The 25,434-nt window shown below is 42.6% G+C and overlaps 1 protein-coding gene across 1 annotated transcript in view; it reads left to right on the top strand.

The window, feature by feature from the left end:
• The window catches only part of SNTG1 (syntrophin gamma 1), a 2,687,950-nt gene that overhangs the window by 2,141,573 nt on the left and 520,943 nt on the right, over positions 1 to 25,434 (top strand). Inside the window, exon 15 of the mRNA XM_085605648.1 lies at positions 21,326 to 21,442. Within this exon, the coding sequence (XP_085461774.1) occupies positions 21,326 to 21,442 (117 nt within the window). The remainder of the gene's footprint in view (positions 1 to 21,325; positions 21,443 to 25,434) is intronic.

The raw sequence follows: 25,434 nt of genomic DNA, 5'->3' as shown, positions 1-25,434 counted from the left end.
ACCCACTCATGTGACCCAGATACAGGCTGCAGGGACCAAATGGCTAAGGCAAGAACATGCCGACTTGCTAAAAGTGGCATTTTCACAATTGCTATTTAAAATCTGACTTCACCATAAGCTAAGATTTTAAATTGTGATTCCAGAGACTCCGAACATGAACTGTTTACCTACTTCCATATGGAAATTACACTTATAAAATGTAATAGGTAACTCCAATGTTATCCTATGGAATAGGTAGGCCATGCAGTAGTGAAATTGAATTTAAGAGTTTTTCACAACCAGGACATGTCAAACATAAAAGTTCATGCCCGTCATTTTAAATACATTGCACTCTGCCCTGTGGGCTGTCCAGGGCCTACTCTAGGGGTGACATATATGTATTAAAAAAGAATGTTTGGTCCTGGTAAAAGGTTTATTATGCTGGGTTGAAAGGGCAGTTTACAACTGAACACACAGGCTCTGCAATGACAGGCCTGAGGCATGTTTAAAGGGCTACTTAATTAGGTGGCACAATCAGTGTTGCAGACACTCTAGTAGCATTTAATCTACAGGCCCTGGACTCATGTAGTGCCACTTTACTGGGACATATAAGTAAATTAAATATGACTATTGGGTATGAGACAATATTGCCATGTTTTAAGGAGAGAGCACAGGAAATTGCACAGAGTCCTAAGGCCACAAAATGCCAGAATTCAGCAAAAAATGGAAGCCTGAAGACAAAATGTCTAGGAGTGACCCTGCGGAAAGGGCCAAGTCCACCAATGTCGGTCCCACATTGTGTCTTTCTACAGGTGCAAACTGTGTACATAAATTACCAAGTAGATTTCTGTTACTAAATCAGTAAATATCATCAGTTTTCTGAAAATGTTGTGAATGCAGCTTTCATCATGGCTATATCATTCATAGACCCAGTTCTAAGCAAATGTCTGCTTTGTGCAAATCTGCATACAGCTAAGTAAATACCAGAAATATGTCTGGTAAAGGTTTTTGAGTGACAGCCATTGTACAAAGCTTTTATTTTTTTCATGTTGGCAGGCAAAGTATGGTCAGTTTGTCCCCTTGTCCTGGCTCCAAACTGTCGAGGGTGATAAAGACAAGGGTAGGCCTGGTGTAAGGTTCAGGACTCTTTCCAGACTTTTCTAGTGAAAAAGGATGGATAGAGGGTCTGAAGTATGTATACAGGACAGAATTTTCTAAGATTACATCACAATACAAATCAGAATCATTTGATAGCAAAAAATTCTTAATGACATATTATTGTAACATTATGACACCTCAACAATGTCCATATACACTTACGATAGAGACAGAAAATCAAGGAAGCCTCCACATTTGTAGTAAGTAGGATTTAGTTCACAATAGCACCCCGTGATATTCTGGTACTTGCAGACTTTCTAAACACATCAAATGTACTGTTTACATAATTGGTTTCCATGGCCACCCGAGTTTATTCTGGTATTAACAGTCTGTTACATCACTATCTTTCATATGTCTTCTTATTTTAAAGTCAGTATGCCATTGCATTTATGGAATCCCTTTATATACATTTCAAGGTCATCAGCAATCTTCAGAGGAACTGAATGGTTTTGTAACTGCCTTGAATTTTTCAGATGGTATCTGCCCAACACCTTCAATCATATACAAACTTTTACTGCCTCTGCAACAAACCATAAGGCGACGAAAGCACACAAAATCTATTTCAGTAGAAGGTGTTTCTTTCCTCAAACATGGTAGCTTCACCATTTTCAAAGAGCTGTTGTTCCCATTAGGACCCTTTTTAGGTCTCGCCTGACCCAGCGCATGCGCTGGTCTGGAGAGACTTATTGAGAGGGCTCCAAAAAGTGCTACCAGGCCAGCCTAGAGCTACAGTGCATGTGCGCGGGCGCGCGCGCCGTGCTTTACAGCGAATACTTTCACTTTCGCGGCCGCAGGACCGCTTTGCACAGCCAATAGGTGTCGCTTTTGGAACCTTATAAGTATTTAGTTATGCAACTGTTGCATGGCTAAACACTAATAAGGTCCCAAAGGCGAGACCTATTGGCTATGCCAATGCTTGTTTATTGAGTCATCCATATCAAACGGAATGGAGAGATCGATTAATGCAGTGGCAGCTGGCACAGATCGGGGTGGCGAGGCAGGGGTGAGGGGGGAATGTAGAAAACAAAAAAAAGAAAACGTATCTTATCGCGGTGTCTCTCCAACTCTCCTTTGCAGGCTGGAACAGGAAGCAGGAAGCACCCAGGAAGCACCCAGGCTCCCCTGACCAATCATAATGCTGCAATGCAGCAGTTGTGATTGGTCTCAGCACCATAGTTCGGTGCTTAGATGTGAACTGGGGGCCTGGGCATGTTCTCCACCCAGGCTGTAATGCAGCCTTTGTGGAAAATATGCAAAGTGCGCAAGACTGTTCCTTGTTTTTGTATATTTAATCGAAGTAGCATGTAATTAAATATCGCATTACTAGTGCACTGCCTATGCCCCTTATTTCGATATGAAAAGTCTTTGACATCAGTTATTTCCGGTTTATTTTCCCTATTTGTTATAGAAATGATGCACTAGCTAAGAAAATACATTGATACACTCCAGATAGAGTTAGACTTTCTGAATAATTCTCTTGTTCAGAAGTTGACTACAAGGTTTTTTAGGAATATATGGGTTTAACAGATAGATTACAGATTCCGAAACAGTCGAGTGGATCTCGGCAAAATATGCACAGTTTACAATGCCAGACAGAAACAAGATGAAAGCCAAAAGATTACCATTATAGAGCGGTGGATACAATAACACGCCTCTAGAGTGGTATGTGAGCAGGAGTGCAGGGTACATTTAACAGGGACCTTGTAATAATTAGCAGGGCTCTTTCTTTACTATATTTTTTGTTGTTGCAGTTGTGTCTTTTTTAAGGCCTGCTTTTCATGCAGCAGGCTGTCGGCATCACTCTTTTGTCAGTGTTGCTTTGAAGTAATGTGTTTTCAACTTTACATACCGGACAATAAATCACGAGCCCGAAGCGGCCTGTGGTTGCTCTCTCTGGACACTTTATCAGCTTCTTGGGTCACATGCCAGCTCACTAGGAATTGGTTTCCAGACTGCATCTGATTGAGGAACCAAAAGTATGTTCACAGATTTCCATTCCGTCCTCTAAAAAAGAAATATGGCCATTGGTTGGAGAATGGAAACGGAAGCTGCTGTGAGACTTCAGTGTTCATCAGTGTCACCCTCACACTATTAATACGGCTCGTAATATATAATAAACTAAGTCACCAAAGCTAAAAGAAGCACTTTTATGTAAAAATCGTGTAAGGGAGATATTATCAAGCTCTACTGTGCGAGACTAATGTCGTGTAATTTAGGTAAGCCATAAACTAAACGAGCATTGGCATAGCCAATAGATCTCGCCTGTTGGTTCTTATAAGTGTTTAGTCAGAGCTATTGGCTTTGCCAATGCATTTAAGCTATGTTGTAGAGTAGTGTGGCTGTTGTGCAGCATGTTGTAAAGTTATAATATATAAACCTGCCATGGTTATGTTTTCCTTGAGCAATGACCAATATAAAACACCAAACGTGTCTGGAGCACGCAGCAATGTTGTACAGACAGTATATGACGTCATATGTGCTAAAAAAGTTATACATGTATTCACAAAACATGAAAATGTACGAAAACCCACGGAAATGTAGGTACGAATCCCATATATGAAATTACAGTCAAATGTGCAGCACAGAAGGAGGCATGGGAAGGGGGTCGGTAGAAAGAGGAGGACAGAGGAGCGAGCATGGGAGGACAGTGGAGGGGGACTGGTAAAGGGGAGCACTAAGTTGAGGTGAAGTGTGGGGAGCTGGGAAGGGAGAGCAGAGGCCCGAGGATGAGATGCAAGAGGGCAGGAAGAGAATGGGACTGAGAGAAAGGAGCAGAGAGAAGACCATAGTGAGAAACTGATCGGAGAGAGCGAGTGAGGACAGCGAGGAGCCTGGATGGAATGGGAGAGAGTGGGGACTGGCAGGGGGGAGGAGAAAGAAAATGTGGTGGGAGGTGAGCACTGGCGGTGAGGATAAAAGGCAAACCCATATGTATAAAGGTGTAGGGAGGGTGGGGGCTGGCTGGGAGAGGGGCCTTAAAGAGAGACCAGAGGGAGAGAGAGAGGTAGACTGGGGGGGGGGGGGGGGACAATACAATGAAGAAGGGAGGGCATTGAAGTGTAAGTGCCAGGAGCACCATACAGAGGGATAGGGCGAAAGTAAAAGGTACAATAAAGGAGGATGTGCTGAGAGCTGGGATGCGAGAGCATGGGCTACAAGGAACGAATACAGCGAGATTGGGCTTCAAAGACTATAACAAGCATTTGCAATGCAATAGGTCTCGCATTTGCGAGAGTTAGAGCTATTGGCATTGTAAATGTGTGAAAAACAGGACCACTCTTTAAATCTCACAAAATGTCATCCTAATTATAAAACAGGGAGTGGAAGTAGAAATGTTATTTACTTATTCTAAGTAAATCTTATGCTTAGGCCGTATGTTTATAAAATGGAAATAAATGGCTGAATTTCAGTTGTGTGCTCTAGATGTTTGGTAGGCGGGGACGAGTTTAACAAGCGGCACAGGCCATTTATTATGTGTACATGCAAAGGGTATAGAAAGTTTGCTCATGCTGTGAAAGACTGGATCACCCCCCCAGCAATTGTATACATAGTAAGCTTGAACCGAATATTATTGGAGCCTTTTACCAGAGTACTAGTTATATTAAGCAAGGTCAGATTCAGCAGACCACAGTAGGTGCTGTACATTTACACAACACCATGGTGTGTGTGCATTTTTATTCCAGTCACCCTATTTTTTACTCAAAGGTACAGGGTTTGAGGTGTAAGCGCAAAGTACGTGTGTTAATTAGATTAATGATTAATTTCCCCAAATGCAACGTCCTGCTAGTTTGTTAAAGAACTGGGTAGCCCTGCACTCTTCCAGAACACAGTTAGTCCACAGATTCTCACTCGGCGTAGAAGTGGTGCCCATGCGTTACACTCTTGTGAGCAGGTGCTTGCCTTTCTTCCGCGTGTGTTGCAGCACAGAAAAAAAAAAGTTGTCATTTGTATGTTACGCCTTCCTGTTAATAAATGGAGCATCTTTACAACCATTGACGCAGCCCTTTATAAATAAATTCCTAGAGACCCTGTCAATCCTAGACGGTAGGATTTAACTGCGTCACACCAATGCACTTCAAGAGGTGCACTGTAGAACTAGGTAACACCAGTTCAAGCACACCCCGGCATCCCATCTTTAGGCTGTGCAGTTTTAGGCAACTCACCAAACACACACTGTGGTTTAGCACATACTTTATAAACGCCTGCACCCCCGCTGTGCATGCCCGTTCTCCTTAATTCAAGCCGTGTGTCTGTCTGTAATGCAATTGGTGGTGGCGTAAAGCGCTCTGATACCTTTGGGTCAAGTTTGTGCAATAAATCAAAGTGCAGAAAAATAAATATTTTTGCTAAAATGTCTACCTCTAGCACGTTCATTCTTATTCTGCGATGCCACATGCCTTCAGGTCCCTGTACTGCTTAACTGCACCCAGCTCTGGGTGAGTACCATGGCAGGCATAGTTTGTTGCAGAGCCATGGCATGTAACCGTTGTCTAGAAGCTGCATCGCGGGGCAATAGTGCGGGGGCAGGAAGGGAGACAGTTGGTGTGGCTGTGCCATGGCAGTGTAGTTCTCTGTGCAGGCCGGGCACGGGGTTGCTGTTGGCCGACAGGAGGTGGTGAAGAGGTGCCGGTTGGGAGTGCCAGCTTCCTGAAACACTGATCTTGAGCTGGCATGGGTTGGCCAAGAGCTGGGGCCCTGCGGCCCATGTAGATGTAAGCCAGCCCATCAGGGGGCGGAATGTGGCAGGGGAGTCAATTGGCACGCTGCAAAAAGGGCCGGATCTGTACTCATCGAAGATGAAGCCACTGCCATCACTGGGGGAGCTTGCCATATGCCCACCAAAACACTTCTGGAGAGCAGAGTACGCGCCATGTGAATGAATGAACAATCTAGGCAGGCAATGAAACATCTCCCAAAACTCAATTTACCTCGAAGTTCACGCTCTTTACCATTCTACACTGCAAATTAAAAGAACAAAATTGTTTTAAAAAAAGTGAAAAGTGCTCTACACTCATAATTTCCTTTGTAGCTCAAGAGGTGGAAGTTCCCGCAGTTCTGTTTTTGTTCAGATGGGGAAATACGGTATGAGTTATAGGAAACCGCTCGGTTTCACTGCTCTTTCGTGCTTTCGGTTTCAGATTGTGTGATAATGTATATAGCTCAAAGTCCGCCAGGGGCAAGGTAGGAGTGGCGAAATGCGGGGGGGGGGGGGTTGGTGGGTGGCGAGGGGTGTAGTGGAGATAAATATCTGAAAGGAAAAGAGGCAGGTCCCTAGAACGGGCTGAAGCAGTCGAAGAATAAAAGTTGCGAGATCGGGATAAAGAGAGAGATTGCAGACGGACAGTAGGACGAGGGAGTACGAGAAGACTGATAAACAAAGAAGGAGGCAGGAAACGGGTAACTGTCGGAAGGAGCAACGAGGGACGGGAAAAGGCACCAGCCAAACGGGTTGCTCGGCCTGGGGAGGCAAAGCGGCGGCAGTAAGCTGAGTGAAAGCAAATTTGTCATATGTTTACAATTATGGCGAGACGCGGCGGAGCGTGGCGCGCGTGCTTGGCGAGGGCGGGGGAGCGGACCCTTTGAAGTATGATGCTGAGGCTGTGGCTACACGTGCACGCACCAGTGGGCTGAAGCCCTTCCCCAAACGGATTTCCATGGCGGCACGATGCACACGATTGTGCGCGTGCTCGCCATGCAATCCACTTTTGGGAGCACTTTGAAATGCCCCTCTTACTAGAGTCTCGCATAGCGATTGCGTAAACGCAATAGCTAGGTGAGACCTTAAAAGGAGAGATGGTGAGAGAGGGAAGAGATGCGGTGAAAGGGCAGGGGGGGCGACGGGGGTGAAGGGCAAGAGAGAGATGCCGGCAGCAGAGGAGGAGTGCGGCTGAGAAACAAGTGCTATTGAAACCGAAAGAGGAATAAATAATACGTGGTTAGAAAGAGAGGGCTTATGAGTGAGAAAGGAAGAGATGGGGGCAAGAAATAGACACGACAATGTCGAGCAAGCGAAGCAATAGAGCGTAGGATCACAGAGAGAGAAAAAAGATTTATCTGTTCAAGACATTGACTAGAGTTATTTGCCTATTCCACAATTAATGACCACAGCCAAGAGTGATGTTGCATAATGAACGGTAAGGCCGGTATCAGCTGTAACTGCCTAACAGCATGAAGGTAGTAAGGCTAATAACACATGTCCGCCCCCATCTTACTAATGTACAAAGATATAAATGTATATTGTCTCTGCCGGATTTACATCCCTATGCTACACACTCCTGTCCCAAACCTAGAATGCAACAAAGTACCAATCAACATTATTGTGAAGTGGACATATTTGTGCGTTTTGCTTCACTTATGACAAGCATATAACAACGTCTTTCTTTAAAATATCATCATAATCTAAATATGTGCTTCTTTAACATATTTAGCATAGTGATGAATTATACTCAGTTGTGATCCTGTCCTCTCCATCCTTGATATAAATATGACTGAATACTTCAAAAACAAACTGACTGTATTCTCTTTGCAAAATATCGAGTCACTGACTTCACACTCTCAACTATGATATCATTCTATTCCAGAAAGCAAAACTGTGTATTATGATTCTGCATAATTACAAAACAATTAATCATAGCTACAACTGTGGCTGCTTGCTATTTACAAACTCAAATGCGTATTTTGACAGTACTAGTCATTTTAATGAGATTTCTTATGTTGTTCCCCAATTATTTTCTTTTCTTAATTCATGAATCTCATATTCTGAAACAGTGGGAAATTGTTTTCCATGAGATCTCTTTACAAAGGTAGATCAGCTATTGGTGTACTGTTCTAATTGTCACAGCTTGTCAGTACAGGCTCACCCATATCAGTCGAATACAATGCATGCCTTTACCCCATCTGTGGACCTTCATAACAAATTGTAATAATACGCACAGCTTTACCACACAATTGAAGCGTTATTGACTGAGATATTTATATAAATAGATTTTATTTGAGGAGAACCCACGAACACCCTTTTAAAAATATATATGTATGTATAAAGATGTATATATATCTATGAAAAGAATACAACAAATAATAAAGGAGAATGATGAGGATAATAATTGGTCTTCTGGTTCCTTGCTTAAGATGTTTCAGCCACTGCTAGGACTTGGATCCCTAACTTTACTAACCTCATCATAATACTTGATATTAGTCTGAATGTATCAGATGTGAAAGCGTGTGTTTTGTGCAATAATCCTTGGTGTGCAAAAGAAAGAAATATCGAATTGTATTATCTTGGTTTTAATTTAAATCTGTTTTAGGTTTCCACCTGTGGAACGAAAGTGAGATTTAACAGGCAGAAAAAAACATTAAGTATGAAACACCATCGTTTTTAGTTCATGTAGGTTCATCACACTAGTTAGTGTCAGAAGACAATGTTATGAAACACCCCACTGCACTTCATGAATATACCTGAGGAAATAGTGTCATATAGCACACAACAATCCATGCTGGTTAATAGTGAAGGAAAATAGACAATGTCTTCTAGAGGTTGTGTGCTACAACTAGTCATTTTAGCCTATAATAGAGAAATATAGAGCCCGATGGTGGAACTGCCATTAAAAACCTCTATAGGCACAAACTGATAAATGAAGAGGTATAGGACAAGTTCATTAATGTTGTATTTCACAGTGTTAAAAGGGTAGCTGCCAGAGACAAGGCTATCTTATCAAGAAGTATCACTAGATACGGTGCTGTCCTCAAAATTAGGATGGTATGCCTATAGCACCAGCTGTTACTTCAGTGCTGATATCTGACATTGGATGTGAATGCTTTCCCTGATAGGGAGAGCCCATATTCGGAGAAGGAGTGGCCCATAGTTATGGAGAGCCCCAGACAGATCCCTAGAAATGCTCATTTTAGATTGATCCACCTTTATATTGTCCACAGGGCCTACCTATCCCCACACAAGATAAATAGGTAATTTCACAGGTCAAATGCGGGTTGTCCTCAATGCAAGCTATTGGATGTGGATCTGTTGCAAATGCTCTTGTCCTTTCCTGACCTGCACTCATACTGAGATGGGATGATCAGTGCGCTAGCTACTAGTACTGATAGAGAGATCCAGCGGACGTGGGAGGCTTGAATTACTGGAGTACTTCCTAGGGGGAAAAAGCACACAGCATCCTCTAGGTTTTTGGATTTGGGTCTGGTGGTAGCCAAACAGCATATTACACGCCGCTGGAAGGCAGTAGAACCTCCACCAATGAAAGCATGGTTTCATTCAATGTTGAATTGGGTTAAGGCAGAGGCGGTTTCCCTGGTACGGAACGACACATTGGGCCTTCGCAAATTTCCTATTGCCACTGAATGTAATGTAATGTTGTGCACGCCTCAGGGGATGCTTGCACCGGATTACCCCTCGGATATTCCCAGTACTACTTAGTATTGTGGAATCTATGAGTCACACTGTGGCCCACGCTGTGAGCTGTAAAGTATTGTATGTCCCATGTATCCTGAACTGACATCTGAAACTTCCACTTGGTCAAAACACACAGCAGTAGAAACGGTATTTCCCGGTATCGCTTGAGGCCCAGGTATTTATCTTCCTCTTTTAGGCTCCTGATTCCCTTGCCCCCTCGTTGGTTGAATTATTGTATTAGATGTCATCATTAAAACAGTTTGACTGCTTAAGCAGATTGATGTGATATGGCGGAGTGAAGCCATCTGAGATGTATATATGCAATCTACATATTTATGTAAAGTATAGCTGTACACTATCCTAACAACGATGGACAGTCCAACTGAAGGAAATTTGAGGTTATTTGGAAGTGGAGGAATGCTATTTGTTGTTAACCAGGTTGAACTGACGGCAGCGATGCCCTGAAGTCATTGTGATACCGATTTGCATGCTCTGTCAGGTATATGGTTTATTGGGTCCACATGGTAACATGCAAGATTGTCAAATGCTTGTTTCCTTTTTTTTCTTTTCTTTTTTTGATTTCAATGTATTTTATTGATTTTATAAACAAGACATCAGCGTCTCTGTACAAGGTTAGCCTCTCGAGGGTTGTACAACATGTTCTAGCCATATGCTTAGCTAACCCCAGCTGGTGTGGTTTAGTGAGAACGAGAAAAGAAACATATGTAAGAAGAAAGCAGTGAAAGAAGGATATCAGGCAGGTTCTGTGATTGTGAGGTGTGTGGGCCCGTGGTCATCCGCCAAGTCCTTTGCTTGCGAGTTAGGGACCCCGCTCCGTAGGGCCTTAGTGATTGCTCCTTTATGTTCTTTTCGTATATACAAAAACTTAATAAACAGATGAAATAAAAAAATTGGATATTAATGCTTTCTGTTATAACAAAATGTCAGAGATCATCACATGGTGTTTGATCTCAACATCACATGCGCTTCATCCTCAGTGTTGAAAACACTCCATATATCTTATGTTTTGCAGTCATATTGTAATAGACGGATGAACAAAAATGGAAGGTGTTTTGGTTATGTGTGAATTCCCTAAATATGTGAATAGAGTGAAGATGCTATTCAATGCAGAAAATTAACCTTTTAAAATTCTATTCCAGGCTTAATTTGTAAGTAAGTAAGAAGGACAATTTTTTATGCGTCTGAGTAAATGTGTCAGAATCCCGTTAAAGGGGCAAAGGGCAAGCAGGAGCTACTGGGCCCAGCGTGGGGTGTAGGCCATTTGCCCTGGATGCCCTGGGACTCTTCAGCACTCTAAGTAGTAGCGTGGGTCGAGCAGGACAAGGCTTCGTGGAAGGGCGGTGGTAGACACAGGGATGTGACCTAGGCCTGGGCAGGATTTGCAGAGTTTACGCGGAACTCCGCAAAGTGATAAAAAAACTCTGCCATGCTATGCCGAGTTTAGCAAGCAGCGGAGTGAATTTGGTCACACCGTTCGCGTTGATTTTCAGCACAGTTTTTATGTTCACACTTCTTTTCTGCCACTCGAGTAGATTTTCTACTTGAGGGGCAGCTTTGCCAAAGCGAATGGAAGGTTTCTCAAAGTGAGCGGTCACTATGTGAAGTGGAATTTTTCAGAACTACGCATGTTCCACGGAGTGCGGAAATCTCCGCAAACAGAGTGGAGTTTACTGCCCAGGCATAGTGTGAACACATGCTCATAAATTAAAATACAATCAGCAGCAGCAATAATTGATTGTACAGCCCAAAACTTTCTTTTATGACAAAAGGAATATTTATATACAATCACAAAGTAAAATAAGGCTTTAGTGTTAAAAAGGCAGTCCCCTGAGTCACGCTTCCCTCTCACTAGGAGCAGCAGTTATTCTCCATTCACCATAGGCAACATTCAGGTTATACCCCACTATTTGTTCAAATCTCAAGAATGTCACTCTGACTGAAAGTCAAAAGTGTTCCACTGCCGAAGCACTATCTGGCATACAAGTTCCCCTGTGACCCTCTGGCCAATAGCACAGTCTTACACACACCAGCAGGGATTGTCCAATCAGAGTCTCTGAGCATGACTCGCTCAAGGGTGCATCACATGCAGTTGGAGCTTTGGGTGAGTATCACACACATGTGCCTGCAATAGTAAGTTTCCTTTGGACTGCCCCTAACAGCAATCAATCATGACTTGTAGAGCATGTCTAATCACCAAAGAGGATATCCAGGCAAAGTTGAAATTAACATTACTGTTTTAGAAATGCCACTTTTAGAAAGTGGACATTTCTTCGCTCTTACTGCTTGGTGTGCATTGTAGCCTATCTCCAATACATGTCTGGGGTGGGTGATAGCTACATTTTGTGCATTCCCTTTAGACAGCCACAAACACCGGAAGGGTGGGTGTGACAGAGAACTCATCTGCATTCATCTATATTCTGATACCTCTTCCTGGGCAGGAAGAGAGGGGGAGCTGACACTTAAAGCTCAATAGGCAGTGCCCTGTTTCCCACGCAAAGGACTGTTTGCCTACCTTGAAGTCACCTCACCTTCACAGGCACAAGTGGGTATAAGTAATGGGCCTCTGACCCTACCAACACAGTACACTACTGGATCTGTGAAAATCTCTACCAGGAGTAAACACTGCTGTGCTACAAGGATGGCCACTCTGCTTGACTGCTTCTCTGGAAGAACTGTTTTTTTTGATTTGCTGTGCTGCCCTACTGTCTGTGATTTCTGCGCTGCTGAGGACAAGGACTGGACCCATCTCACTTGAACACAGAATGACTCCAAGGGCTTGTTGACTTATCCCCTGTTCTGAACTCTCTGGACCATCACAGAATTTCTTTAACCCTGCAACAGCACAAGGACTCTACCATCAGTGAGTCCTGCCTTACCAAGTGGTGCCAATCCAGTGCTGGGCCTTTGACATGTGAGTCCTGCTCTGCTGAGCCATCAAAACTGCGCATTGACGACTTTGTGCCGATCGGAACCGACTTAACACCCTCCGACGCCGAAGCGTATGCTGCTCAATGACATCTCTTCAACGGACTTTTCTGCTTGACGACATCACTTCGACAGACAGCATGGCTCAAAGACGACTTGATGATGATGTATCACCTGCATTGTAAAGGGGTTCGTCAACGAAGCCTTCATCAGCTGCATGGATTGGAACTGACATTTCGCCTGCAATCAAGGCGTCGCCGTTGACTCCCCACCGCCTCTGCTCCGCCCTTGAGTGTTTGAAGTCGATGCTTCCTCCATCCAAGGTAATTTTTCAGTGGGACTGGCATAAGTTCTATAGGTGTCCTATCCTCCTTCACAGTTGGCCTGAATTTTGGTTTTACCTCGGTGCTAGCGAGACCAGATGTCCCTGGTTGATGCTTTATGACTGTAAGCACTTTAATTTGATTTAATCTTTGAAAATGTATAACTCCAGTTCTACTTATCCAATGTTTATCATTTGGTCTTGATTTACTCAGAAACCTGTGTGGAGTATGTTTGTGGTATCTTCATTGTGTTACTGTGTATGTGTGAGTTGCTCCAATGCATTGCCTCTTTAAATAACCCTGAGTGCTCTGTGCCAAGCTACCAGAGGGTGAACACAGATAATTTGTTAATGTACTACTAGCTTACCCTGACTAGAATGGTGATTCCTGTTTGCACAGGGTGCATACTCTGACAACCAGAAACTCCAATTCTAACAAGTGCTTTTTCCTCTGCCCTACTACAGAAGGAGTGACCCCAAATTTGCCAGTCCTACAATACAGACCATGAGCTTCACATCTGGATGTCAGCCACAGTGATATGTGTATCAAAAGGTTACCTAGAGCTTCATCCCGCGTGTTGGACTGGGCTCTTTCTGCAGGGTCATCCCCAGTTGTTTGGCCTTCCTCCTTTTATTATTTTTGCTGAATTTGTTTTTGTTAGCTTAGGACTCTGTGTACTTTACCACTTTTAACCAATGCTAAAGGGCCTGTGCTCTCTCCTTAAAACATGTTAGATTGGCTGACACCCAATTGGCATATTTAATGTACTTATAAGTCCCTAGTAAAGTGGTACTGCTTGTTCCCAGGGCCTGTACATTACATGCAAATTACAAGCTTCTAGTGGGCCTGAACCACTAATTATGCCAACTGCTTAAGTAGCACTTGACAAATGTCCCAGGCCTACAGTTGCAGCCTTTGGGTGCAGTTTTTACACTGCCAATTTAACCTGGCAAAGTAAACCTTTTGCTAGGACCAATCCTTTTTTTTATATATATATATACATAAGTTGCCCCTACAGTATGCCCTGGACAGTCCCAAGGGCAGGGTGCAGTATCTTTTGAAAGAAGGACATGTACTTTTACATTTTACTTGTAATAGTAGTAAAACACTCTTACATTGGTTTCATTCTACTGCAAGGCCGCCCTCTCCTTTAGGATAACATTGGAATCACCTTAATACATTTTATAAGTGTAATTTCCAAATGGGAACTGGTGTAACCTGCATGTTTAGTGTCTCCAGATTCACAATTTAAAATACTAACTCAATTCTGAAAATGCCTGTTTCAGAAATTTGCCATTTTTTTGCCTTAGCCATTTGGTTCATCCAGCCTGTCTCTGGGTCACATGACGGGGTGTAGCTGACTGCTAGGCTTTGTGTATTCCTCCTAAACAGCCACACACAATGAGGATTTTAGGTGTGAATGGATGGGCCATTCCTGGCAAGATGGGTGGGAGGAGCTGGACTCAGCCCCAATTCCACTTGAATAGGCTGTGTCCTGTCTCCACACTAAGGGCTGCATATCTCCTGTAGTTAGTCTGGACCCAGGAACAGGAAGGCAGGGCACCTGTGCACTTCAATGTGATGCATCTGGAAGATTCTCCCCACTTCAGTGGCATAACTGGATATAAATACTTGACGTCAGACACCACCACTTCAGTACAATTCTGGACCTACACCTGTAACTTCATCTTGCTCTCAGGACATTAGAGTGACTCCAAGGGCTAGTCTGCTGGACTTCTGATCTGAGCCTCAGGAACATAAAAGGCTGTCCATTATCTTGCACCAGCCCCTGGACCCAGTTGCAGTGTGCTCCTGACCCACATGTGGTGCATATCAAGTCCAGGACCCTTGGAGAGGGCTTACAGGTTCTTAATTCAATGTTTGGCTTTTTGTGGACTTTGAACTGCTCCGTTTGCACCATGACCGTGACGCTCACACCAACAATCAGTGCGAGCTACATCCACCCCATCTCTTCACAGAGCAGCATCAACAGCCTGCGGGGGACTGCCATTGCAATGCTCCAGCTCGCCCATCTATGACACCTGGCTTGCTCTTCGCGCCCTGCCAACAACCACCTTGCAACACTCTGCTTGCTCCCTGCAAACTTCTCCAAAGCAAACAAGACTCTTGCCACATGAGAAGGTCAAACTTTAGCTGTACTAATCTGGGACTGTATCTGACCTGCACTTCATCATAGTCGACCTGAGCATTTGAATATGACCCAGTCCAGCACGACCAGATATCACGAGTTTTTGGCGCTATATTCACTTTATTTTTACAAATTCATTACTCAAGTTCTAGTGATTGGATTTTTTATTGTTTTGGACTTCTTTTATTTATTTAGTGTTGCTCTATTTTTCTAACCTGATGTGAAATCTTTTTGTGTGGTGTTTACACTGTTTTACTGTTTGAAGTGTTGCACAATTACTTTACACATTGCACCTAAGTTAAGCCTGACTACTCAGTGATATTCTACCAGGGGGGCGAGCACAGGTTCATTTGGGGTTTGTTTGTGCCTTACCTTGACAAGAATTGTGGTTGCTGCTTGACCAGGGCTCACACCCTAGTCAACCAGTGTCCCAATTTTTCACATCTACTCTTTGTGATTCTCTTATCAGTCCTTTCTCCTTCCTGACCCCTTTAAAGGGACCTCTTTCTAAATTCAAGACCACTCTTTGAAGTGTGCTGGAGAGTCTGGCTCTCCTTCCTCCAGTTTGTGTCCCACCCAGAAAACAAAAAAATGTATTTATAATATTTTCAATTCAAACAATCATAACCTTAATATACAGACCCAAAGTTCACTGCAACTATTAATAGCAGGTGGAACAGAGCCTTCAAGCATACTTGAAAATCAAATTCTAAATATTATACATAAATGATTGATATTTATAATATTTTTGTAATATTGTTTGTGTGTGTATTTTTTACAGCCCTGATGAAGTCCTAGTAATGGACGAAATGCTTTGGCTGAGAGGGACAGAATAAAATGGGACCATTTTTACCAATACAAATTGTGATTGAGTTTGACTGGATACATGGAAAAGGAATGTGAAACTTTCTTCAGACCCCATAAATAGTTAATATTTCATTTGAATGTTCATTTCTATGACTGTTTACAAAGCCTCCGAGATCATCTGCGGCGTACCCCAGGGATCCTCCCTCAGCCCGACACTGTTCAACATTTACATGGCCCCGCTCGCACACTTTGCCCGACAGCACGACCTCAACATAATCTCCAATGCAGATGACACTCAACTGATCCTCTCCCTCACCAAGGACCCCATCACCGCCAAAGCCAACCTCCACGAAGGAATGAAGGCCGTCGCCGACTGGATGAAGATCAGCCGCCTGAAGCTGAACTCGGACAAGACGGAGATCCTCATTCTCGGCTCCAACCCCTCAGCCTGGGATGACTCCTGGTGGCCGACGGCACTGGGGGCAGCCCTGACACCCACCGACCATGCACGCAACATGGGAATCATCCTCGACTCAATGCTCTCAATGACCAAGCAAGTCAACGCCGTCTCCTCCTCCTGCTTCAACACCCTCTGCATGCTCTGCAAGATCTACAGATGGATCCCGACAAATATAAGAAAGACAGTCACCCAGGCCCTCGTCAGCAGCAGACTCGACTTCTGAAACGCCCTCTATGCGGGGGCCCCGACCAAGCTCATCAAACGACTACAACGCATCCAAAACGCCTCGGCGCGACTGATCCTCGACGTACCACAACACGGCCACATCACCCCCCACTTGAGAAACCTGCACTGGCTCCCCGTCAACAAGAGAATATCCTTCAAGCTCCTCATCCACGCACACAAAGCACTCCACAAGACCTGCCCAGCCTACCACAACAGACGGCTCTCCTTCTACATCCCCAACCCCATCTACGCTCCGCCGACCTCTCACTCGCCACCGTCCCTCGCATCCGAAGAACAACCACCGGCAGGAGATCCTTCTCCCACCTCGCCGCCAAGACATAGAACACCCTCCCACTGAGCCTACGACAGACCCAAGACCTGCTGACCTTCAGGAGGATACTCAAGACCTGGCTGTTCGATCAGTAGCGGCTCCCCCCCCCCAGCGCCTTGAGACCCTCGCGGGTATGTAGTGCGCTTTACAAATGATTCATTGATTGATTGAAGGGTTGTTGTTTTTTATTTGAGGTGGGTATTCACCTCTCAACGAAAAACCCAGGCGCTTATTTACAAGCCACTTCTGCCGCCAGTACGTCACTTTTTCCCATTTTAAAAGTGACGCACCGGTGGCGCAAGGGGCTTCTAAATAAACCCCTCTGTTATTACACTATATTGTTCACAAATTAGTTTTTCAAGGCCTGACCGTTTCTACTTTATCCCTCCATATCTGTGCATTTACTAAATCACATGCAGGTGATCCAACATTCTGATGCTAGACTCATTCTTAACCTTCTGGACGGTTCTTCCATTTCACAGTATCACAAGCATTTGCACTGATTCTCTAGGCAGAAATAACTTTTTTTCAAAATTCTGTTTTGCGCACATGGTCCAGATTTACGAAGATTTTGTGACCGTTTTGGAATTCAAAAAACAATTCAAATTGGTATATACATTGGTTTGTAGGAAAAGGTATTGCAAAGTAGTGCAAAACGCAGCTTTGCATTACTCTGTATCAAGAAGAGTTCCATAGGTGGTATACGGGCATTCCCGTTTAACCACCCAGGGTTTTTGAGGCAAAGCCCTATCTACTAACAATAGTAGAATGGATGTTGCGCCAAATATTAATGTCACTTGAAAGCAAGCTTCAAAACTAAGAAATCTTTTTTTTTTTCACCTAACTTTCCCCACTTTTATGTGTGCTGCACTGTACAGTTGACATCCAACATGGTGGGAAACATTTTAAAGTTATTCCAAGCATAATATATTGCACTGGAATGGTATCCTTCCAGTACAAACCTATGCTAGACTCATGCAAAATCCTTTGCACTACGGTGCAAAGGCGTGTTCATGTTGCTCAGCAGCATAGTTCTGCATCAATGCTAGGGCGTGAGCAGGATACAGCCATATCTCTGTAGATATGACACTTTCTGGCTCTCTTCCTGTCACGCAACATGCACTGCAGCTTTGTTTGCTGTGCTGCATTGTGGTGTAGGTTTGTAAATTTGGGTCCTGAGCTTTAAAAACAGTATCCCTGCTTATCCTTTCAAAAAGCTGAAACGTTACCATGCTGTGCCTAAGTTATGCTCCATCGATCTCCACTAAGCAATTCAACCTTTACATTCACAATGATGGCTAAAAAGTACATCTTTTTCCCACTTAGCATGAAAGAGGTGGGACACTCTTCCTATCTCTATGTAATTGTCTAACTTTGCTCTTTTGAAGATAAACCTCAAAACATGGTGTAGGCACAAATATGTATGTGCAGAGATCACCATCTGTATGTAGATTTACATTGGGATTTTGGCCCGTGGCTATTGGAAAACAATACGCTATATTTACAGGCAACACACTAAAGAGAATATCAACATTTTGGTATGGTATTCCTTTTTCAGGAGCTCACATTAATGCATTTTTTTAATATATCGTCACCAGGACTATAGCTGCAATTCCAATCTTAGCTACTTTAAACAGACACCATGGATGTTTATCAAAATCACCACTTTTTAGGGATAATTGACACTACAGCTTTGTGTGGGTGCAAGAACTCACTACTCAGCCAGATCCCTCCTTATGATGGTTCATAGCAAAAGTCGTTGAAATGAAGCATGCGTTTACCTCTGAGATCCATGGTTTTATTATTGTTTTAATTTTTTGGTGCCGTGTCTTGGGGGTGGAGCCAGGGGGTGACAGTACTGGAGGGGGAGTGGTGGGCACTTTTACCAGTGCTCATGATGTTTTGGCCGGCCATCTCAGGCTGTCCAAACTGTAATGTGCACTGAACCTTTCTCCAATCCGAGCCGCAATGTGCCAGGTTGGAGAGAGCAGGCACAGGCTGCCAGTCTGTCTGGGAGTCCAAATACAAGGCGCGTATGCCAATCCTGATGCTGCTGTCATTCATGAGAACAGCTTAAGGATTGGTCGCGGGGCAGCTTGGGAGCCTGTGTAGGCCTGCAATGGAGAGGAAAGGAGCAGAAGAGTGTGATGAGGGAGGGTGGCAGTTAAGTGCTTTCAATTTTTTTTAAATTTATCTCCATCATCCCCCATTCACCCCCCGTCCACCACCCCGCCTCTTTTCCCTGACATGAGCTGCTTCTGGATAGAAAGAAAGGAAGAAATATAAATTAGCTGATGAGCAGTAAATTATACCAGATGACCCAGACTGTACCTGCATTATTAATATATGCCATAACCACCATACAGTCTCATCTTTGTATTCCAAGTATCATTTCTTGTTATATATTCATTTACCTGGAATAGTTGTATATGTTTTCAGTGCCATTTTGTTTGAAGGGGGCATCCTATGTGGGGTTCCCCCAGATCATAATCAGGAGAGTATAAAAGATTTATTAAAAAGCTGAGAAATAAGGTTAAATACCGCTATATTCAAATAGTAAGGATTAGTCTTCAGGACACCAAGGCGCCTAATAAAAAGTCTTGTGAGATATTAGTATAAAAGGTATTTAACTTTGGCATTCGAAAAACATATTTCCTCAATCTCCAATTATCTTCCTTTAACATGGGAAAAAGGTACAGATTTCTGAATTAGCATTTTTTAGTCGCGCAACCAGTTTTTCTTAAAAATAAATTGAGTAGGAATGTGTGTGTTGCAACTATGAGGCTTTCCACTCGACCTTCCATAGAAAATTGCAATCTTTCTCTATTTTGACATGAACTCTCTATCATTCAGCTCCAGCATCCGCACACCTAATTTATAAATATCCTTACCAAAGCCTCTTAAGTTTTTGGGTAATCAAATAATTTAGGACCTCATGATAATCAACTGTAAGTATTGTAAATAAGCTGTTCAGTGCAGTTGTAAAGATATAAGACCGTTTCCTTTCCTTAATTAATGTAAGATTTTCAAATAGTTATTACGATACAATAGCGCTTCGTTCCAAGATGTATACAATGTCATTAATATTTTTACATGAACAATAGTCCCGAAATACAACAAACAATATAAATGAGTTATCAAATGTATATACAATTAACAGGAGATAATTGACAGGCAAAAACCAGCAAAAGCACAGGATGGACGCAGTTTTCTCGATATCAGGATTCAGTGAGAGTTCCTCCCAAAGTACTCCTCTCTAATTCACTATCTGGTGAGACAAGTAATCTCAAAGTACGCTCATGGCAACCTTTCATCAGACTTTAGTGCAAGGGCAGGCAAAATTGGGTCTCAATTCATGCTAACTGTATTAATCCCTGCCCTTCTATGGGTGAGATATATGTTTCTATTTCAGTAGAGGTCCTTTTGTATAACTTTGCACTTCACATAGTCATGTTTGGTGTAGAGGGCGGTCACCATGCATTGCTAGCGACCACATGTGATACTCCTGCCAGGTAAATACTACACCTGGTCTACCATGCCTTTCCACCATGCTTACCTTGTGGCACAGGCCGATGCAACATGGAAAAAGCTGCCTTTTCTCTCCCGCCTGTTGGACAGGAATGAGGGACTCTGAAATGAAGCTGTTTCATCTTTAGATATGTGCAATGCACATAGTTAAATTGAAGAGGTCTAAATTTGGCACTTTTCAATACCCTAGCAGTGTGACCCAGTGTGATAGCTCATTCCTGATGCGGCAAACAACTCCCTATGTCTCCTGAACATGGAGTCTTCCTCGCTATGTTAATATTTGGAAGAGAAAGAGTGGGACTTCATGTAACAAAGATTAAGCTGTAGGAATCAGCCAACCTTCTTGCATTTGAAACATCTGTCTAAGACACATCTGTGCTATGAACAGTTGTTATGGTCCTTGGCATGAGGTTCCTGGCAGAGCCAAGAGTGGAAGTGAGTGAGAAGCCCACTATGGAGCACTTAGCAGATGATCCAACAGAGCAGATTTTTCTCTTTTTTGTCTGGGTAAACGCGGTAAATAAATAAAGATATTGATAAGCAATGCTGCAAGATCAAAATGCATGAGAATATTGTTAGAACAGTAAACAACATTAAAATGAATGGGCTTCGAATGCAATGAAATATGTTATTTACATTAAAGATAATTTTGCAAAAAAAGAATTTATCATTTCCAATGCAATATGAAATATGTTATGTACTTTAAGTATACTGTTGCAAACAAAGAATGTATCATTTCCAATGCAATATGAAATATGTTATGTGCATTCAAGATAATTGAGCAAAAATTGTTTATCATCTTCAATGCAATATGAACTATGTTATGTAGATTCATGATAATTTTGCATAAAAATGATTTATCATTTTCAATGCAATATGAAATATGTTATGCACATTCAAGATAATTTTGCAAAAACATAATTTATCATTTTCAGTGCAGTAGCCTTAGAAGTCCCAAAGCCTGTGTTCACTTTTCATATCTTGGATTGGTGAATGCTTTTCATTTCTTTGCCAGATAGTCTACATGGGCTGGGTAGAAGAGAGGGAGCAAGACTCTCTCCAGGACAGAATGTATACACCAAAGTTTTTGGCTCTCAGAGGATCATCTCTCTACAAGTTTATTGCACCACCTGTAAGTATTGGTTACTTTATTCATTACATTGATTACAAGCCATAATCATAACTATTATATTTAATTGTAATATTTGTTATGAAAATAGAAATTGCATGGGAGTAATGTAACTTGCTAAAAACAAAAATACAATATAGTTGACCAGTAATATTCACCAGAAAAAAGAAAAATACAAAGTTGCAGCATCAATGTTTAGGGAGATATAGAGTAATCAGGTATGTTATTGTTGTTTGAAGACAGCTATTACGCTAAAGGCCATGTGCACATCAATGGTTTTAACACCTACGCAAGGTTTTGTTATGGTTACAAATATTTTTTGTTCTTTGTCTTATATTTTTGCAATCGTGGTTTTAAGATGGATAGTATAAAAATGTTTCTTTAGACAAATGTTGCTTGAGTTCACAGGTTTGCTGGTAAGAATGTTGGATTGGTGAATGTAGAATGCTTTATATGTGATCCACAACTGTTTCAAGCAGGGACTCATTTAGGGGTCGCAAGGGGTCCCAGCTGTGACCTCTGGCTTTCCCCTTGTGACCACTAGCACTGCTTTTATGAACCCGGAGAAACTGTTTACCTTCTGCAGATCCCAGTGGAAAATTACACTCAAAATTATAAATTAATAAATTCAGTGAAATGTGCACTCTTGATAATACAAAATAAAAGTAAACAAATTAAAAACACCCATATTTGTTTAAATTGTTGCCTCATTCCATTACTGTGATTACCTGTAAAACATATGGTTTTGAACAACATCTTCACCTATTGTTCTGCATTTGTGCTAGTCCCTTACAAGTACAGATAAATCAATGAACATAAGTCAAAGGAGTAAATTAGGCCAGCAACATAGTTCATATACAACTTATAGTCCTCATGAACTAGTATTAGTTTGTCCTGGCCACTATTGATTTTCGAAATCTCTTTTTGCGTACAGCCCCCTTGATTTAGCAAACTTTTTTCACTTTGAGATATTCACTAAGGTTCATTATGTCAGTTATTGTGCTGTCATCAGGATTAAGGTCTTGTCTCATCATTTCCTCATTTCCTAGGATTGAGGGTGAATGGTACTATGATGTCACTCCTCTGATGTCATTGAGTTGTGAGGTCACTTCCGCTTCCCCGGGCATTTTGGTAACTCGATGTTTATTGGTTTCAAGGTGATTTGTGCTGGTACACAAAACTGTTGAAAAGAAACATGGTTAAATGAAATATGATTCAAATGTTGGTGCCAGACCAGGTTGGTAGCAGAGTAAAATACTGCAATGAGAAGATTAAGGAAGATCTCATAAAGCTGACTAACAGTAACTTAACTTCACTGATGTGTAAGATTGATACAGTTTACAATTCTCATATGCAAATTTGTTGACAGAAGGATTTATGTTTTTTGGGATGTGTAAAGAAAGGCAGTTGCGAAAACGAAAGAAGAAACTAAGGACCCGATTTTCAAATGTATACTTATGGATGTATGTTGATCTGAGGTGTGCAAATACCTTAGTTTACATGAGTAAACTCACATTTCACAAAATGTGAAGCTATGCTTGAAAATTGATTGACTCATACTGAAAATAATACCAGTGTAATGTAATTGTATGCATACTGTTAACAGTGTTTAGTTGTAAGCTTCACTACTAGAGATGCCTGTAGGTAAACGTATCAAAACTTACCAATTCCCAATCTGGATGCAGTCAGAAAAACTGTTTGCTCTGAGTTTGTTACTCAGTTACTGCTGCACTTTACTGTTTGGGTGTATAAATGCTACTTGTTGCTCAGTTGCTATTGCTGTCATCCTGTGTGGGTAGAAAATCACCTAACCGTTTACGAGGTTCCAGATAATGAAGGGACAGTACATGTAGCAGTGATGCGTGAGAAATATCCCACCACTACTATCTGATTGATGGGATCTAAACTCCTGCTGGAGCAGTGTGAATTCAGTGCGACAGCTATGCACACTTAGCATGTGAAGTGTCCTTTAAAAAATGTAAAGCCTCTTAAAACACCAGGGTAATGAGCCTCAATCACCAACATGATAGATAACAAACAGAGATGTGTTGCTACTGCCTGTCTAGAAAAATGGCATTATGAAAAGAATAGAAACCTCTCAATAAATCTAGAAGTTTTTAAAATGTTGCCTGTTACAACCATTCACACATATATTCACAAAGATTTACCCAGATAAGAAATTGGTTGATAGGATACAATTGCAACAGATAATAGAAAATATTGTTGTTCCGGTTTCTCAGGCCAGTAAACTTTGCATGGGAAATGGTTCAGAGCCAGTAGGTATTACTTCAGCTGCTAGCCCTGTAGCAGACCTTTACATTTAAGCAAATATGAATTTGAGAGACGACTAGCATCATGGAGATCTGTGCTTGGTCTGTCATAGTGGAGAGGGTGTAAGTATATATAGAGTCGATCATGCACTCACATTTACTGAGTGCATAATATTTTAAATAGAAGTTCTATTTTAAGTTTAATTGTCACAATTCCTGCACTGGCCTGCATTACAATCACAGATATTTCTCAGTAGGTTGATTGGTTGAGGAGGTGAAAGCTCCACTCAGGCAACAACCACAAACCTTGTCAGTATGAACCACACACAATCACTATATTAACCCTGCTTAACCCTCTGGGAACTTGGCACAAAGCAGTCAGACTTAACTTAGAGGCAATGTGTTAAAGTATTTATGCAGCACACAAACAGTAAAAAAGAGAAACCTGCATCTGAAAGAAATCTCAAACTAATCGAGAAAAAAGAGTACATTTTAATAAACAACATGATACCAGAATGACAAAAATCAAATCAGTTGAACTGGAGATAATGCAGTTTCAAAATTTTAGGTAGATAGAGTGCCTAAAAGCACAAAGTGCCACATGTGTTCATCTAGTTGTTCTGTACTGGGGGGGAAGTTACAAGCTATGGCTTACTGTGATGGATTGCAGGCCAGATACAGGGAGCAGGTTAGTCCTGCAGAAAACATTATACTCTCAAAGGCCAGCACAAAGAATTCTCTTCATGGTGGAGGAGGCCTTGAGGAGCAAGGAGAGGGTCATAGTTGGTCTGTGCTGTAATGTGGGGAGAGCAGACTGGGCACTGGCAGCTGTCATCTCTGTAGTGAAACATGCCAGTCAGGAGTCACAGACGATCTTTGTTGGAGCTTCACGTTGGCGGTAACTTCGGGCTGTTGCTGCTGTAGCAACAAGTGCAGATCTTGTGTTGCCAGTCATCACTGGCAGTCACTGTAGCACGAAGAGTCGAGTTCAGAGAAATTTCACATTGATAATTGCCATAGGTGGCAGAGTCTCAGCACAAACATGCACATTGGCAGCAGTGAAGAGCCCAAAATTTCAGGATTTCGCCTTCCTTCACAAGAGGATGTGAACCAAAGGTCTAGGACCTAGGGAGACACTTGTTGGGGGATCAAAAACTCCCTCTAGCGGACGTGAGCATGGCTCAGGCAGGCCCAGTTGCAGGTCCAGGCAGGCTCAGTGCAGCAGGTCAGCTGGGCAGTTGCATGGAGGCTTTTGGGGCTTGTTTTTTCCCTGTAGTTCAGACAGAAGGGCAGCCAACTGACACTTGAAAATACTCAAGTTCGCCTTGGGTGATGAGAGCAGGTCCAGTCTTTCATCTCAAAGAGCAAAGCAGTCCTCAAGCAGCAGAACAGACCGAGGGTCAAAGCAGTCCTCAAGCAGTAGGGAAGTCCTCATGTAGCAGCAGGGCAGTCCTTTCAGGAGCTGGAAGGTGCTTCTCTTTTAATGGTCACAGGTCCAGGATTGTATGAAGAGTGGCTCTGGAGGGCCAATATTTATCCCTGGTGGCATCCTTTGAAGTGGGGGGATTCCCTATAATACCACCATACCACCATATCGGGTTCCCCTGTCTCAGCTCTAAGAAGTCTGGGGTGACAAAGACCACTGTCAGGTTCCTTTGTGTTTGCTGGAGGCAAAGCCCTTCGAAATGTAAGTGGGGCTGATACAATTCTGTCTCAATCATCCGG

Source organism: Triturus cristatus, chromosome 5_1, assembly GCF_964204655.1.
Source record: "Triturus cristatus chromosome 5_1, aTriCri1.1, whole genome shotgun sequence".
Taxonomy (NCBI): Eukaryota; Metazoa; Chordata; class Amphibia; order Caudata; family Salamandridae; genus Triturus; species Triturus cristatus.
Note: the sequence above shows the minus strand (reverse complement) of the source record. Positions and strands in the feature narration are given on the sequence as shown.